This window comes from Triticum dicoccoides, chromosome 4A (assembly GCF_002162155.2).
Source record: "Triticum dicoccoides isolate Atlit2015 ecotype Zavitan chromosome 4A, WEW_v2.0, whole genome shotgun sequence".
NCBI classification, from domain to species: Eukaryota; Viridiplantae; Streptophyta; class Magnoliopsida; order Poales; family Poaceae; genus Triticum; species Triticum dicoccoides.
Window position 1 is genome coordinate 4,099,609 of NC_041386.1, and position 15,804 is coordinate 4,115,412.

A 15,804-nucleotide genomic window follows, 5' to 3' on the forward strand; every position below is an offset into this window, starting at 1 on the left:
GCTTCACGATTATTATTTGAGATGTAGCGGGCATGTTCATTGCAACTTGTTTGTGTTGTGTTTTCACGGGCAATTGACGCGACATCAATCGGAGGCAAAGATAATATCTATTGAACTAGTGGTATTGCCAAATAGGTCATTAGTGACGTGGGGATGACACGTCACTAGTATCTTGCCACTAATAGATGTTCCTAGTGGCGTGCCACATGCACACCACTCATAACAAACACATTAATGACGTGTCAGGCGCATGGCACTAGTAACTCTGTCCTTGTGAAATCCCAGCTGGAGACCTGTTCCGGTACTCTGCCGGAGGGGGATCCGATCACGGAGGGCCTCTACACCAACCTTATTGCCTTCTGATGATGTGTTAGTAGTGTACCATAGATCTACGGGTCCATAGCTAGTAGCTAGATGGTTCCTTCTATCTCTTTGATCTTCAATACAATGTTTTCCTCGATGTTCTTGGAGATCTATTTGATGTAATCTTCTTTTACAGTGAGTTTGTTGAGTTCCTATGAATTGTGAGTTTATGATCAGATAATCTATAAATATTATTTGAGTCTTCTCTGAACTCTTTTATGCATGATTAAGATAGCTTTGTATTTCTCCCCGATCTATTGATTTGGTTTGGCCAACTAGATTGATTTTTCTTGCAATGAGGGAGATGCTTTGTAATGGGTTCAATCTTGCGGTGCTCAATCCCAGTGACAGAAGGGAACATGACACGTATTTGTATTATTGTCATTGCGGATAGAAAGGTGGGATTTATTCATATTGAGTAATACACTAGATGCATGCTGGATAGCGGTCGATGTGTAGAGTAATAGTAGTAGATGCAGGCATGAGCCGGTCTACTTGTCACGGACGTGATACCGATATTCGTAATCATTGTCTTGGATATCGTCATAATTATTCACTTTTCTATCAATTGTTCAACAATAATTTGTTCACTCACCGTATGTGTTCTTTCAAGAGAGAAGCCTCTAGTGAAAACTATGGCCCCCGGATCTATTCATATCATATTATTTGCAGATCTATGAAACACAAAACCCGAAAATACCTTGCTGCAATTTATTTACCTTTACTTTATTTTGCATTTTTATTTATTTTTTATACCCATCTCTATCAGATCTCATCCTTGTAAGTAACCGTGAAGGGATTGACAACCCCTTTTACCACGTTGGGTGCAAGTATTTGTTTGTTTATGCATGTGCTATCATTAGAGACTTCTGTGTTCTTCCTACTGGATTGATATCTTAATTCTTAAATGAGCGAAATACTCATATCTACTTTGATGCACACCCTTCCCTTTTGAAGGAAAAAATCTACGCAAGCTCAGGAAGTAGCAAATACTTCCTCTATAAATTAATATAAAAGCGTTTAGTTTACTATTTTAGTGATTTAAAATCTTTTATATTAGTTTACGGAGGGATAGAAAACAATCACTTGCAATGATGGGACCTCTACAACAATTTAGTACAGTTTAAGTTTGATGATACACCACATGATAAAACGCGAGTAGAGATAGCACACAAAAGACGAGGTAACTTGTGTACCAACACAACAAAAACAGGCAGAAGGGCAATTTGTAGTGATACCTCGTGTAAGTGTTATTCTATCTACTCCAAGCTAGTTCAAGTTTTAACTTTATTCTAATACAAAGTTTTCTATATCTGATAATACCCACAACTCTAAACACGCGCGGTTCATGCACAAATAGTCACAAAACTTATTTTGTGGTGAATATAATGAAACAAATTCGTGTTGTTGATACTGATATATTGTTCTGTATACTATTTTTTGGACAAACTATTGTTCCATATATTCCATACTTGGTCAACACTTTTTTAAATTAAAAAACCTAGAACTTTATAAATAATCTATAAAACAAAGGGAGTGCATTTTTCTTTTCTTGAGATGGACAATCGAGTACATCGTACTCCCTCTATTCACAAATATAAGTCTTTTTAGAGATTTCAATAAAGGATTACAATACATATGAAGTAAAATGAGTGAATCTACTTCCTAGAATATGTCTAAGTACATTTATATATAGTTTTATTTATTGAAATATGTAAAAAGACTTATATTTAGAAACGTAGCGAGTAGACTCGTGTAAATGCAACTTTTGCGGAAATACAAGTAAATATCGAGGGGCACATGTATAATATCATAACCTTGTGAGTACACCAACGCATTTGCCGCGTGTCAGTGCGCGGATAACCGAGGGACTAAAGAGACAAATTCACGCGAACCCGGAAACCCTTCCAGCCATCACTTCCCCTCCCTCTGCGCCGCCACTTCTCTCCCCTCCCGCTCGCGTCTCCCAGGGTTTGCCGATCCAGCGCGCGTTAGGGTTCCCTATTCCGGCGACCATGGCGAACGAGCAGCCGGCGGAGACCTACACGGTGGAGGAGCTCGTGGCGGTGAACCCCTACAACCCCGACATCCTCAACGACCTCGAGGTCTTCGTCAACGAGCAGGTAAACCCTAGCCCTGGGGCGCGCTTACCCCTGCCAGTTCCGTCCATGTAGTTGGTCTGCGTGACTCGCGAAAGGCTCAGCCGGCAGGTTCCGTGGTTGGTTGCGCTAATCGTTAGCGCCGTCTGGTGTCAACGATGGAACGGTCGCGAAATCGGTTGGTTGGTTGGTTGGCGTGCTAAACCGTGCGGCGTTGTCAGATGGAAGCAGTTCGTAGCAATGTGCAGGTGCTAGAAATTTAGCAGTATTTTCGTCTTTGCCTCTGGATTTTAGTGTACTAAGTTGCCCGGAGTAGTAAACTTTTATCAGTTGATCATCAGCGTGAATTAAGTTACAGTGCTTACTTTGTAGTCTGGAAGGTCATAGAGAGGGATTGCCGAGGAAATTGTGTTTTGCTGCCATGGGAATAGGCAGATTAAATTTGCAATCGCTGTCTGAACTCTGAAGGGGTTGAATACCTCCCTCTCAGCCTCAACCACGTGTTCATACAATGGTGGATGGATGGAGAGGTGGATCTCTGCTCAAAGATTATGCCTATGATCATGAAGTGGCAAACTTAAGCTTTTGTGCAGATGATACACATACATACACGCTTAATCTATTGATTGATACAGTGGTTGTTCAGCCTGTTAAATCTACAGAAACATGCTTGAATAAACTGCTTTTAGGCTCTGTGTATTGCGCACAAGCATGCTATTCTTGTGTGACACCCCATAAGTTATGTCATGTTTCGATCCTCTTAAATTAACAATATATCTCGTTTTTACTAGGTTTCTTCTAAAACATATAACCTGGATGCAAATCTCAGCCTTCTACGCCTTTACCAGGTAAAATCGCATTTGCATATGAACCATTTCTAGCCATATTATGCCTCGATTATATGTATGCATAAATGATTGATTTCCTATTGCAGTTTGAGCCAGAAAGGTTGAGCGTACAAATTGTAGCCCGCATATTGATCAAGGTCAGAGAACAACTAATGGTTATAACAGTTTTTTGAATACCACCTTTTGTTGGTTCATTCTCAACCTCCACACATGTTGTTTTGATGACAGGCTCTCATGGCAATGCCAGCCCCTGACTTCAGCCTATGCTTGTTCTTAATTCCTGAACACGTGGTATGAGAAATTTGTCCTGCTTCCCTGCTTCTGTGTAATCTATCTTTTATCGTCCCCTTTATATTTGTTATTTTCTCAAGCAAATGCTATTAAACATGCATCTTAGGAGTGTCTAAAAATTAAAGTGTCGATTTAGATGTGAATGTTAATTGATCGTTTTGTCATCGTCGATGATTGTTACTTTGGCCTTGGAGCATGTCATATCTGTATTCCTGGAGATGCACACTATCATAATTACTTGCGGATTTCTAGTTGATGGAATAAGCATATTTTTATTTAGTATAAGCTCATTTGCAGATCAATGGCATAATTTTAAGGAATGCGCATTTTGATTTGAAGGAAGTATCCCTTCTGGTCACTGAAACATCTTAATATTGCACAATACAAATTAGTTGTACATATGTATAAGATGTGAGATGTTTGTATTTGTGACCTTTTAGTTGTGCATCTTTTAAAATATTCTGAACTGTTCTGCTGTTACGTGGTGTTGACTTTTATGCGCTTTACTATAGCAAATGGAGGAGCAGTTCAAGACGTTGATAGTTCTGTCTCACTACCTGGAGGTACACACTTTCTCTGCAGAACTGAGTAATCTATGGATGCCTATGAACTAGCCTGTATTGAGTATTGACTGCTAACCTTGATTAATCCGCTTACAGACTGGTAGGTTCCGCCAGTTTTGGGATGAGGCATCAAAGAGCCGTAACATACTGGATGTTGTACCAGGTATACATCTTGAGACATTGGAGCTTCGTTGGCAGTACTAGTGCTTGTTGGTAGGCATTGGCAGTACGAGTGCTTGTGAATGAATGTTAGTTCCCACATAGGATTCCATAGTTTTGAACCATGTCCTTGTTATCAGACTTGTGTGATTTACACAAGTGCAGATTTTCTGGTTTACTGTATTTGCTAAAGAAGCTTAGTTTCTGCAGAGCCCCCCTTTTCATTAGCCTTTTTGTTTTCAGTATGCATTTACATGGCATATTTATTTCAAATAGCTGACTAGGTGTCTTATATTAACTTCAACATCTCCTATTTTTATTTCTTTCACTTGAAAAGGCTAGAATTTTTAAAATCCAAACTGGAAATCGCTACAGAGTTCTTTGTCTTTTAATTAAAAGTGAAGTGTTAATGACATAGCGAGTTTTTTTTGGCAGGTTTTGAGCAGGCAATCCAAAGCTATGCGATTCATGTGCTTTCCTTGACATACCAGAAAGTTCCCAGGCCAGTTCTAGCCGAGGTAAGACATGTATCCTTATTATGCTGTGTAGGCTTTCGTTATGAGCTCATGTCAATTCAAGGATTATTATATTAGATGATAGCTGCAAGTATTATTTATACCAGCCTAAGGCATCATCATCAGCCAAATAATGCTGTTTATCCAATTGGGTTTACTGTCTGCATACATGGATTGTTTCTTTGCTGATGTGCCTGCCACTTATTTTTCCAGGCCATCAACATTGAAGGGCTTGCATTGGACAAGTTTATGGAGTATCATGCTGCAAACTCAGGATGGGTCATTGAGAAGGGTGCACGCTCCCAACTGATTGTCCTTCCGCGCAACGAGTTCAATCACCCCGAACTCAAGAAGAACACAGCCGACACTGTTCCGTTCGAGCACGTGACCCGCGTATTCCCCATCCTGAGCTGATCCAGCAACCATGATCAGATTGACATCAAGTACTTTGTCGTCTCGGCTGCACCCAGACCCACCGAGGGGGTTTAATAGAACTTGAGCCAGTGAAGAAGCTAGTCTTGGAAATTGTATCCTCTCTTGTATGGTGTACCGCATTTTGACACACTCGGAGTATCGGATGCGCCTGTTTTAGCTAAATGAGTACCAGATTATGTTTTCTTACGCATTTCTGCCTAATGTTGCAATTGCCTGACGTTTCATGAGTGCATCTTTCCTGTCGAATGTTGCAATTGACTGAAATTTCATGAGTGCATTTTTTTTGCTCATCTACTATGTATTTTGCTAGGGATCCAAAGCGGCGCCCGGATCCGTCCTGCTTCGTATACAAAATTAAAATTAGTTGTAGCTTTTGTTTGATAGAGTTAGTTTATTTTGTACTAGCTGATTGATTTCGTGGGGCTAAGCGGGATGCCAGCTTGCATCCCTATATTTTGCTCCCCAGCACAAATTTATCTTCCACAGCATGCTTGCTGGAATCTAACGAAGATATGCAAATGCTATGGATGTGTTCCCTTGTTAATCTATTGATCGAACTTTTCAGTCCAATGTAGTCGAAAATGCTGTCACTGAATTATTATAAAAAGTATAGTAAAAGATTATATTCTCACTGTCAGATATGCATTTTTCGACCGTGTCACCTACAAAAATTTGACACGTATACTTGTCACTGACAAAAAGACTCTGAAAATTCATCTGGATTTTAAAAAAAGAATAGCCAAAAAAGGAAATTCGTCTTTTAAGACGAAAAAAAAAAGTAAATTCGTGGGAGAAGGAGAAAGCAGGCCATATGTATGGTCACCTGGGCCGGTCCATTCACTACGGGGGCCCAAGGAGCATTCCCATCCCATCTCACTACAAAAGCCGACTAGGGTTTAGAGGCGCCGCAGATAAGAGCCCTCGCCCCCTCCCCTTCCCCCCGCTCGCGCCGCCGCTCACACCCCTCCCTCCTCCTCCTCTCCTTCGCGGCGCCACCCGGACGCTCGAGCCCCCGACAGCCATGGCGGCAGCGGCTGGAGAGGCCCCGCGGGCGCTGTCCCAGAAGGAGCAGGACATACAGATGATGCTCGCCGCCGACGTCCACCTGGGCACCAAGAACTGCGACTTCCAGATGGAGCGCTACGCCTACAAGCGCCGCTCCGACGGTACGTCCACGCTCAAACCCCTCTTGATCTGGCGAGCTCTCGCGTCGCTTAGGTTCAGTTGTCCTCATGGATCTACCTTCACCCGTGCGCCCCCGATTTGCTGTTGGACGGTAGAACTACCTCGGCATCATGCGCAAAGTGGCAGCTTTGTGCTAGCTAGAGTCGATCTGCTGCGGATCGTGGAGCTTATTGGTGTTGATGCTTCTGTTCTTCTTTGAGGTGAACTGTGGAATGTGACGCGTCTGTTCTTTGTTTGTGATTCCTAGGCATCTACATCATCAATCTGGGCAAGACGTGGGAGAAGCTCCAGCTCGCGGCGAGGGTCATCGTCGCCATCGAGAACCCCCAGGACATCATCGTCCAGTCCGCCCGCCCCTACGGCCAGCGCGCCGTCCTCAAGTTCGCGCAGCACACCGGCGCCAACGCCATCGCCGGGAGGCACACCCCTGGTACCTTCACCAACCAGATGCAGACCTCCTTCAGCGAGCCCCGGCTGCTCATCCTCACCGACCCAAGGACCGACCACCAGGTGAATTTCTTTGCCATGACAAACTACTCCACTAGTAGTATATACTAGGTGTGTGTGTTAGATGTGGCGATGTTCATGATGGAGTCATTAATCTCTTGGATTATGTGCAGCCCATCAAGGAGTCTGCTCTGGGGAACATCCCTACCATTGCCTTCTGTGACACCGACTCTCCCATGCGATACGTCGATATCGGTATCCCAGCAAACAACAAGGGGAGGAACAGCATTGGCTGCCTCTACTGGCTCTTGGCCAGGATGGTTCTGCAGATGAGGGGCACCATCCTGCCAGGGCACAAGTGGGATGTCATGGTATGCCAGCTCAATAGACCTTTCAGTTTCCTACTAGTTGAATTGGGTAGTTGGGTTGCTTTGTGACTGTCTTGTATTCTTTGCATGCTTGTGAGGCTAATGTGTTTGCCCTTTGCAGGTTGATCTGTTCTTCTACAGGGACCCTGAGGAAGCCAAGGAGCAGGAGGATGAAGCTGCTGGAGCCCCAGAGTATGCTGCCATCACTGATTACGGAGCAGCAGCTGGTCAATGGGGTGGTGACCAGTGGACCTCTGATGCGCCTGCTCCCCCACCTGTTACTGGTGGCGAGTGGCCGATGGCTGAAGGTTTGTTCTCCTTGATTAAAAGTTCATTTGCCTTGTATGAAAACTCTGTAGAATTTTGTTTGGTGATATGAATTTGCCATTTGCGTAGTACTAATTATTTCCTAGGTTGATTATGTATCTGGTTGGTGCAAGGCATTTTAGTTACTGAACACAAAAGTATCAGACATGCAATTACTTGTGGTAGTTTACTTGGCATTTGATTAGTGGCATCTTTACTCAATATAGCATGTTGTTTATAACAAGTTCATGCCCAACAGTTTGCCCTGATGTCTTGACTAATGTTAGACACATTGCACGTTTCCAGTGTCCATTCCAAAATTATAGTAGTTTATGCTAAGGCCTAGTTGAATATTTTGTTGTACAACTGAAATTGATCACATCTTCTTTCTTTTGTTGTCAATTCCAGCTCCAGTTGCTGGTGGCGATGGATGGGATGCAGCAGGGGCACCTGTTGCTGTGGAAGGTGCCGTCCCTGCTCCTGTTGTGGCTGCTACTGGCTGGGACGCCGCGGTGCAACCCCCTGCTCAAGGCTGGGAGTAGACTAGGATGTCCCCTTGAGATGTCTTTGCGGCTTAAAGTTCATATTTTGTGAGGCATGAATGGATATCTAGAATCTGATGCGATCTGCTATATCTACCCTATGGACAAAAAACCCATGTTTTAGGATTTTCTAGATGAACTTGTTATCTCTGCTATCGACACTGTGATGAGGGAGAGGGAGACTGAAAGTTGTGTTATAAGTTTGGCTTTCAACTTGTCTGTCTTAATTTTGCAGTTCTTATACTTGATGTTTCTATGCATTTTTGCTGGCTGTATCAATGCTTGCTGTTTGGTGTCTCAAATCCAGCGAAGTTGCTTTGGCTGTGAACCGTTGCGCCTTTTCCTTCCTGGTATCCCACAACTTGTGCCAATGTGTGCACCGTGTAGAATGCGTCACGCTAATAAGGTTTTCTTTTGTGGCGCGTCGTTTTGAGGCTTTACATTTCTGCAGTGGCAGTTTGTGGATGTAGGATTCAGATGCCTGTTCTGAGGGTTTACATTTCTGCAGTGGCAGTTTGTGGATGTAGGATTCAGATGCCTGTTCTGAGGGTTTGACGAGGGCATATCCGTGGATCATCATGGCCCAGTCATCAACACACAAGCAAGGCAACATCTCAAGCCAGATGCCCTAAACTCCAAGAGGAAGAGGAATATATGAGGAAGAAGATGAAGAAGAACAAGAAGAAGAATTAAAGTTCTGCTTTTTAGTCTTTGTGCTCGTAATCAAACTCCCAAGTTCTTTGAAGAAACTTGTGCAGAATACATCCTAGATGAACAATGGTTTGACTAGGATGCATTTATGTATTTCTTCAAGGAATTTGGGAGTAGGACTACGAAGAACCCGAAGTCTGATAATTACTGAAAGGCCGTCTCTTCTTCCATCATAGCAAAACCACTATGTGCTAGAAAGTCTAGAATGGATAATGTTTGCCCTTCGGGTTTTTGGCTCATGGGAGTTTTTGGCTCCTAGGTGCATATGCACCCATTGTCTAAATACACATTTTGAAAAATTGAAAAATTCGGAACAAAAATCCCGCGGGTATATCCGGACATTCTATGTGCATGCACAAAGTTTCGGTGAAAAACGACGTTTTTTGTGGCTTGTGTAAGAAAGATAAAAAAAATGCAAAATGAATAGTTGTAGTGAAGCGTAAAAAAATGTTTTTTTACACAAGCCACAAAAAGCCTCGGTTTTCACCGAAAACTTTGTGCACGCACATAGAATGTCCGGATATACACGTGGGATTTTTGTTCGGAATTTTTCAACATTCCAAAATGTGTATTTAGACAATGGGTGCATATGCACCTTAGGAGCCGTTGCCAATTTTCGTGAAGGCACATCATTATAAGCTTATTTGGTTTAATTAGCTATTTCTAAGGCATTAATGGATTTCTAGGTATTTAATGAAGCTAAATGACTTGATTTTAAAAGAGGATAAATGAAGTCTAAAGAAAATGAAACTTGGCATGATGTCGTGATATGACTCTGTAGATGTAGTAAAAAATTGAGAGGGTTACAAACAAGTTGGCGAGTATATCATTATAAATCACTATAAACAAATCTTGCATTTGAGTCCATAAAGGGACAAAAGTTTAACTTATGTAACAGCAGTCTGATCCAATCATACAATGCCGTATGTTTGACAATGAGACTTATAAGTCATGGTAATTTTGCATAGTCACTGACCTCATGGACTTAGGGGAAAATGCTCTTGGCGCATGCCATGAATTTTTCATTTGCATTCTGATGTTCAGCATTGGAGGTTTGGACTGCTCCTTATCTTCATTCTGTAGCATAACTTTGACATCGAGGCGAGGGAAATGTTGTAGATCCTGCATAATGCAAACATAATATTCACAATATGATTGTCCTTTCCATCTGGCGGTATGAGGAATTGAGGATATTACCAATGAACTTTATTGCATGGATGACATAAACTATCCACCGATACAAGTTGTAAAGGTGCCCCTGGAAAAATACAAGCTGTAGTGGAAAACCGGGGAGAAGAAAAGTGTGGACTTGCACTACATGAAAACCCAAGGTTTCAGAAACAGTTCTGTTCCAAATAGAAAATGTTTATAGCTATAATTTAACCATGAAGCTAGAGACTCTAGGGTGCCAAGCATAAATGGCTGAGACAAACACAAATAATATTTTTAAGTAATTTTTAGTACTAGCAGATTTAATATTCCCTCCGTTCATAAATATAAGATGTTTTTGCATATTTCAAGATGGACCACATACAGACTGAAATGAGCGAACAAACACACTAACACGTGCCTATATACATCCGATTTACAAAAAAGTTAAAACATCTTATATTTGTGAACCAAGGGAGTAGCACTTTTGTTCCATGCTGCACAAGTAGTAGGCTAGAACACCAGAATCTTAAGGTAATTGTCATTTCCCAATAGTCAACTTGTTCAGATTAGAAAAAAACGAACCACAAGGAAAAGAAGCAGGGCAAGATGGGAATACATATATGTAACTGCTAATCACTGGACCGAGCATCCCATGTCTCTCTGCTTCGGGCATCATATTCACGCCCCTTGTATCCATGTCATGTGTTGTACCACATCTTGTACTCGTTCTAACTCCGTTTATCAATGGAATGAAAGAAAACCTGAATCAACAACATTCACCTGCATGATCATTTGTACTCCCTTCGTTTCTTTTTAGTCTACATATAAGATTTGGTCAAAATCAAATTTTGTCAATTTTGACTAAGTTTATAGAAAAAAATATCAAGATTCACAATATAAAATCAATATTGTTAGATGCATCATGAAATTCATTTTCATACCATATTGCTTTAGTATTGTACATGTTTATACTTTCTTCAACAAAGTTGGTCAAATTTTACAAAGTTTGACTTTGACCAAATCTTACATGCAGACTAAAAATAAACGGAGGGAATAAGAGATGCATACATGTCAATGCACTTGAAAGCCATGCACTGTTGGCACATACTGTACACCAATCATAGTCTGTGTAATGCGTATGCTCTGAAAGTACACTCACTAATTGGTAATTCTGCTCTGGAGAAGTGTTCCTGCAAGGCCAACATAGAAAGAAGGAGGTATTTAGCACCTCACTGTACATCGTCAAAACAGAAATGCTGGTAATAAAGTAGGTATTTTTGAATCATGAGTTTAGTTCCCCTTACCTGGAAGAGTAAATTAGCCTTAACATGTGGGTGGTGCTAGTCAACTGAATAAGGGACCTTTTCGCACAGTGTTCGATTCAACTTGTCCTGAATCAGAGATTATTCAGAAATAATTGTTTCTTGTTTTTGAGGGTCTTTGTTTCTCATCGATGCAGATTTCGACTGCCTATGTGATTTGGTGAAAATCACCCAGACACCCAGCAATTGTGTCATGTTCTGTGACTGTGTGATGTACTGAGAGCATCTTCAACAGGCACGCCAAACTAGCGTCGCGCCGCAAAATCCCCAGTTTTAGCGCGCGCGCAATCGGAATAATTGCTCGAGCGGGCGCGCAAAAACAGCGCGCGCGGCGTACGTAGTCCAGTGCGCGGGCCGAAACGCAATCGCGCGCCGCTTATTTGCTGCGCCCTCTCCCGCGCGCTCGCTCGCACCTCCCATCCCCATCCATCCAGCCGCGCCGCCGCCGCCGACCGCGCCACCCGGCGATCGTTCCGGCGCTTCCCCGGCCTATCCCCGCCCCGCGCGTGCTTTCTCCGGCCCCCCTCTAGTCCCGTCGCCCCGCGCGCGTGTTGGTCCTCCGACGAACAGCGCCCACGCGCTCGCTGCCGCTCGGCGCCCGCAAGGTGTTCGACAAAATGCCTAGAAGGTATGTATTGCTCAAAATTCATGAATTTCGTGCATGTTGATTGTAGTTTTTTATTTATAGCATAGTATTCAACATTGTAGATGAGTTCGTCGGATGATTCTGTTTTCGTTGTATTGAACGATAAACTGTTTGTTTGAGTTGTAATAAACGAAATTGAACTATTTATTTTTGTTTGTTTTGATCTTTTTGCTTCTGTTTTCGAATGCATATGTTGTTTGTGCGAGTCGCGCGCGCTGCATTTTAGCGCAGCTGCTGGAGCGGGCGTTGCGCGCCGCGCCAAACCAGGCGATGGCCGCGCGCTAAAGCTGTTTTTTACACGCGCCGCGTTCAGCGCCTGTTGGAGATGCTCTGACGTTTGAGAAGCATATCGTTGCTCGCCTGAATATTTCGACGAAAACAGAGCCGAGAAAAGTCCACACTACAACTGTGAACTAACCACTCGATTTAATATTCAACCCTAAACTTCAAAATCGGAAAACCTATACCCCAAACTTGCCACACGGTTCAGGAATCGACACTCTTCTCGTTTTTGGCTCAGTTAGTGGTATTGATCTTGTTGACCGCCACGTCACCTTTTGAACGAAAAAAAACCGGTCTCAGTCAAACGCCACTCTCTCTTGCTTATCCCTGAGCGCTCTCTCATTCTCTGTTCCCAATTCCGCCGCCGCCAGAGACCACGCCGTCAGTGATGCTTCACCCCCGACCACACACCTGCCTGCCCCTGGCCGCGCGCCTCCCACCTCCACTGGCCACGCTTGCCCGGCCCCGGCCGCATGCCTACCCACCTCCACGGCTTCCCGCCTCTACCCGACGTCTTTCCTGTGGCAGGCAACGATGTGTCCACCGTATGTCCGTATCCCTACCAAGCGACGGCGGTCAGCGGTGTCCTTCCCCCTGGCGAGCATCGTTGTTCCCATGGTTGATCTTGCATTTGGTCTCCGTTGTGATCCCGACGTGGCGCCGTTGATGATGACAAGGTAGCCCACGTTGGGGCAGCCGCCCGTGACACTGACATCCTCAACGGAGGACTTGGAGCATCTTCGGCCGTTGCCCCCCAGGAAGCGCGTAAAAGCGTCACCTGGAGACGAACCGGCGCTAAAATCAGCGTGGGGGCTTTCGCGTTCCCAGTTGCCGGTCTCAGGGTCGTTCTCAGAAGTTTTTTTAAAAAAATTCGGCTAAAATTCGGCAAACGGGACAAAGATATGGCTAAAATTCGGCGAACATGACATTACTTAGGCGACCTACATAGTTTTTTATACATAGCAAAGTGAAGTACTTTTTAAAAAGGGCCACAACTACAACTACGGGCCGAAGAACGCGCTGAGCGCGGCGAGGTCGCCGACTTCGCCGCCATCTTCGCCGTTGTACTTGTCGTCCTTCTCCTCCTTGACGCGGCCGCCCCTGCTGGACCCCTGCCCGGCGTCGCCCTGGCGGACCGGTGGCGGCGGCGTGTCGTCGTCACCGTCGTCGAGGACGGCGATGCCTCCCTCGTCGCGGCCACGGCGCCGAGCGGCGAACTGCTCGTAGGTGCGACACCGGCGCTCCAGCTCCGTCCGCGCCCAGTCTTCGCGCGCCCACTTCAAGGCCACCGCGTCGTCGAGCTCCTCCTTCACGCCGCCGGCGAGCCCTGGCTTCGTCTTCACGGCGGTGAGCCCTGGCTCCGTCTTAGGCTTGACGTAGCGGGAGGAGCCGAGGAGGAGGCGCGCCCGCCGCCCTCGTTGATGACGATGTCGGTGCTGCGGGTGCGCCGGCCGAGCGGCGTCTCCGCTGCGGGCTCGGCCTTGACGCCGAACACCGCCGACGCGTCGAAGGAGTGGGAAGAGGAACGGGAGGAGGAGCTGGAGGAGGAAGACGAGGAGGAGCCGAACCTCCTGGGCATCCATTACCCCGCGCTCCGGCGGGGGACCGGGGCGGCGATCGCGGCAGGGTATGTCAACGGTGGGTCATTCCCGCCCTCGAGGTGCCGGAGAACCTCGTGGAGCGTGCGGCCGAGGGCGCCCCACCATAGGCGACGCCCCTCGCTGTTCTTGGTGCCCCCCGCCACCGGCGCCTCGTTGGTGGAGGCCAGCCGCTGCGCCTGCCGGTGCTGGAAGTACACCGCCCACGCCTCGTGGTTGTCGACGGCGTACTGCGGGAGGGCGCGCTGCTCCTCCGTCAGCGATGCCCGCACGCGGTCGACCTTGTCGGCGAAGTAGTCGGCACGCGCGTTGATATCGGGCAGCGGGGGAATGGAGACGCCACCGGCGCTGAGCCTCCATCCGCCCGGCCCTGCGCGTATGTCGGGAGGCATCGGGATGTTGGCCTCGAAGAGCAAATACGCCTCCCACCCGTGTAGCGAACGGCGGCCGAAGCCGTTGGCCACCGCCGCATCGTCGGGGAATTGCTCGCCCATCGTCGGGGCTGGGCTTGGGGAGAGAGGGGAGGATCGTCGGCGGTGGCTGCACACGGGGAGAGAGAGGCAGAGCACGGCGGGGTGTGGTCAGAGGTGAGGGGGAGGCGTTAATTTTATAGCCGTCCGGCGCCGTGTGTACGCGTGGCGAGAGGGAGGGCGCCGCCGCGTCGCACGTGAGGAATCAATGGAAGGCTGACCGGCGGCAACCTTGGCATTGATTCCCTGCAGGAAACTGAGGCGTTGTGAGGACGACAAGGCGAGTGTCGCTGACTCGACGGGCCCACAGTTAGTTCGCGTCAAAATCGCTCGCCTCGGCGCCCCTGGGCGCCCCCAGTGCGCCGGGTTCTGCCTGGGTCTGCCGATGCCAATTTCGGCCCAAACCGGCAAAAAAGGGCCCCTGAGGACGCGATTGGGCCGATTTTTGGGCGCCGACGCGAAAAAATCGCCTGAGGGGGGCGTGTTGGGGGCGCGGCTGGAGACGCTCTTAGTGCCAAACTCACTAGCGGCTAGGAAGTCCAGCAGGTACCTGGCAGCCTTGAGCATCTTTGGTGTCCACTAGCTATTAGAGCATCTCCACTTGCCCCCCAACATGCCGCAGTGCTCTTAGCGCCGACGCTGAAAAATTGGCCTAGTTGCGCCCTCAGGACCTTGTTTATCGCCGGTTTGGACCGAAATAGTAGCTGGCGAACCCGAGCCGAACCCAAGCCCCCGGGGGTCACCTGGGGTGCCGATCGAAGCAAAAAGACACGTGGGTCTGTTGTGTCGGCGAGAGACGACACTTTTTCCCGCCGAGCCCCCAGTTTTCTCCTCCATTTCCGTCCATTCCCCCCTCTTCTCCCGCCATTCTCCTCCCTCACCCCGCCACCCAGCCGCCATCCCGCCATGCCACCGAAGAAGTATACGGCCCCTCGCGCCACTGCCATTGTCGATGCCACCTAGCTGAAGTTGAGGAAGTCGAGGGCGCCACCGGTAAAACCACCGGGCATGTCGAACACCGACTGGAAGGCGGAGGTTCAGTGCCGGGAGGCTGTCACCACCGACCGACGGAACAGGCTCAACGCTAAGAGGGCCCGCGACAGGGCTGCGATGGCGGAACAAAAAGAGGCGTCTCGCGCGGGGATGATGAATCCACCCGGCGGCCATGGCCCGCAAGTTGCATGGAGCAGCAAAGCGTCGGGTCACTAGCCAGCTTCTCACCGTCACCGCAGCCCTGGGGGTGCGCCCTGATATGTCTCCAACGTATCTATAATTTTGATTGTTCCATGCTATTATATTATCTATTTTGAATAATTAATGGGATTTAATATGCTCTTTTATATTATTTTTGGGACTAACCTATTAACCGGAGGCCCACTGCCAGTTTCTGTTTTTTTGCCTATTTCAGTGTTTCGCAGAAAAGGAATACCAAATGGAATCCAAATGGAATGAGACCTTCGCGATGATCTTTCTTGGACCGAAAGCAAACCCGGAGACTTTGA

General features: G+C 46.7%; 2 protein-coding genes across 2 annotated transcripts; both read left to right on the top strand.

The window, feature by feature from the left end:
• Positions 1–2,256: 2,256 nt before the first annotated feature.
• LOC119284522 (eukaryotic translation initiation factor 3 subunit K-like) lies at positions 2,257–5,505 on the top strand. The gene is made up of 8 exons (XM_037563642.1): positions 2,257–2,486; positions 3,254–3,310; positions 3,397–3,447; positions 3,539–3,601; positions 4,114–4,164; positions 4,261–4,327; positions 4,759–4,841; positions 5,052–5,505. The coding sequence occupies exons 1-8, from the start codon at positions 2,379–2,381 to the stop codon at positions 5,250–5,252; spliced, it is 681 nt and encodes a 226-aa protein (XP_037419539.1). The 5' UTR covers positions 2,257–2,378; the 3' UTR covers positions 5,253–5,505.
• A 673-nt stretch (positions 5,506–6,178) lies between these two features.
• Positions 6,179–8,364, top strand: LOC119284523 (40S ribosomal protein Sa-2-like). The gene is made up of 5 exons (XM_037563643.1): positions 6,179–6,439; positions 6,706–6,968; positions 7,079–7,276; positions 7,395–7,581; positions 7,988–8,364. Exons 1-5 carry the CDS (start codon positions 6,295–6,297, stop codon positions 8,119–8,121), a joined length of 927 nt encoding a protein of 308 aa, XP_037419540.1. The 5' UTR covers positions 6,179–6,294; the 3' UTR covers positions 8,122–8,364.
• Positions 8,365–15,804: the final 7,440 nt, after the last annotated feature.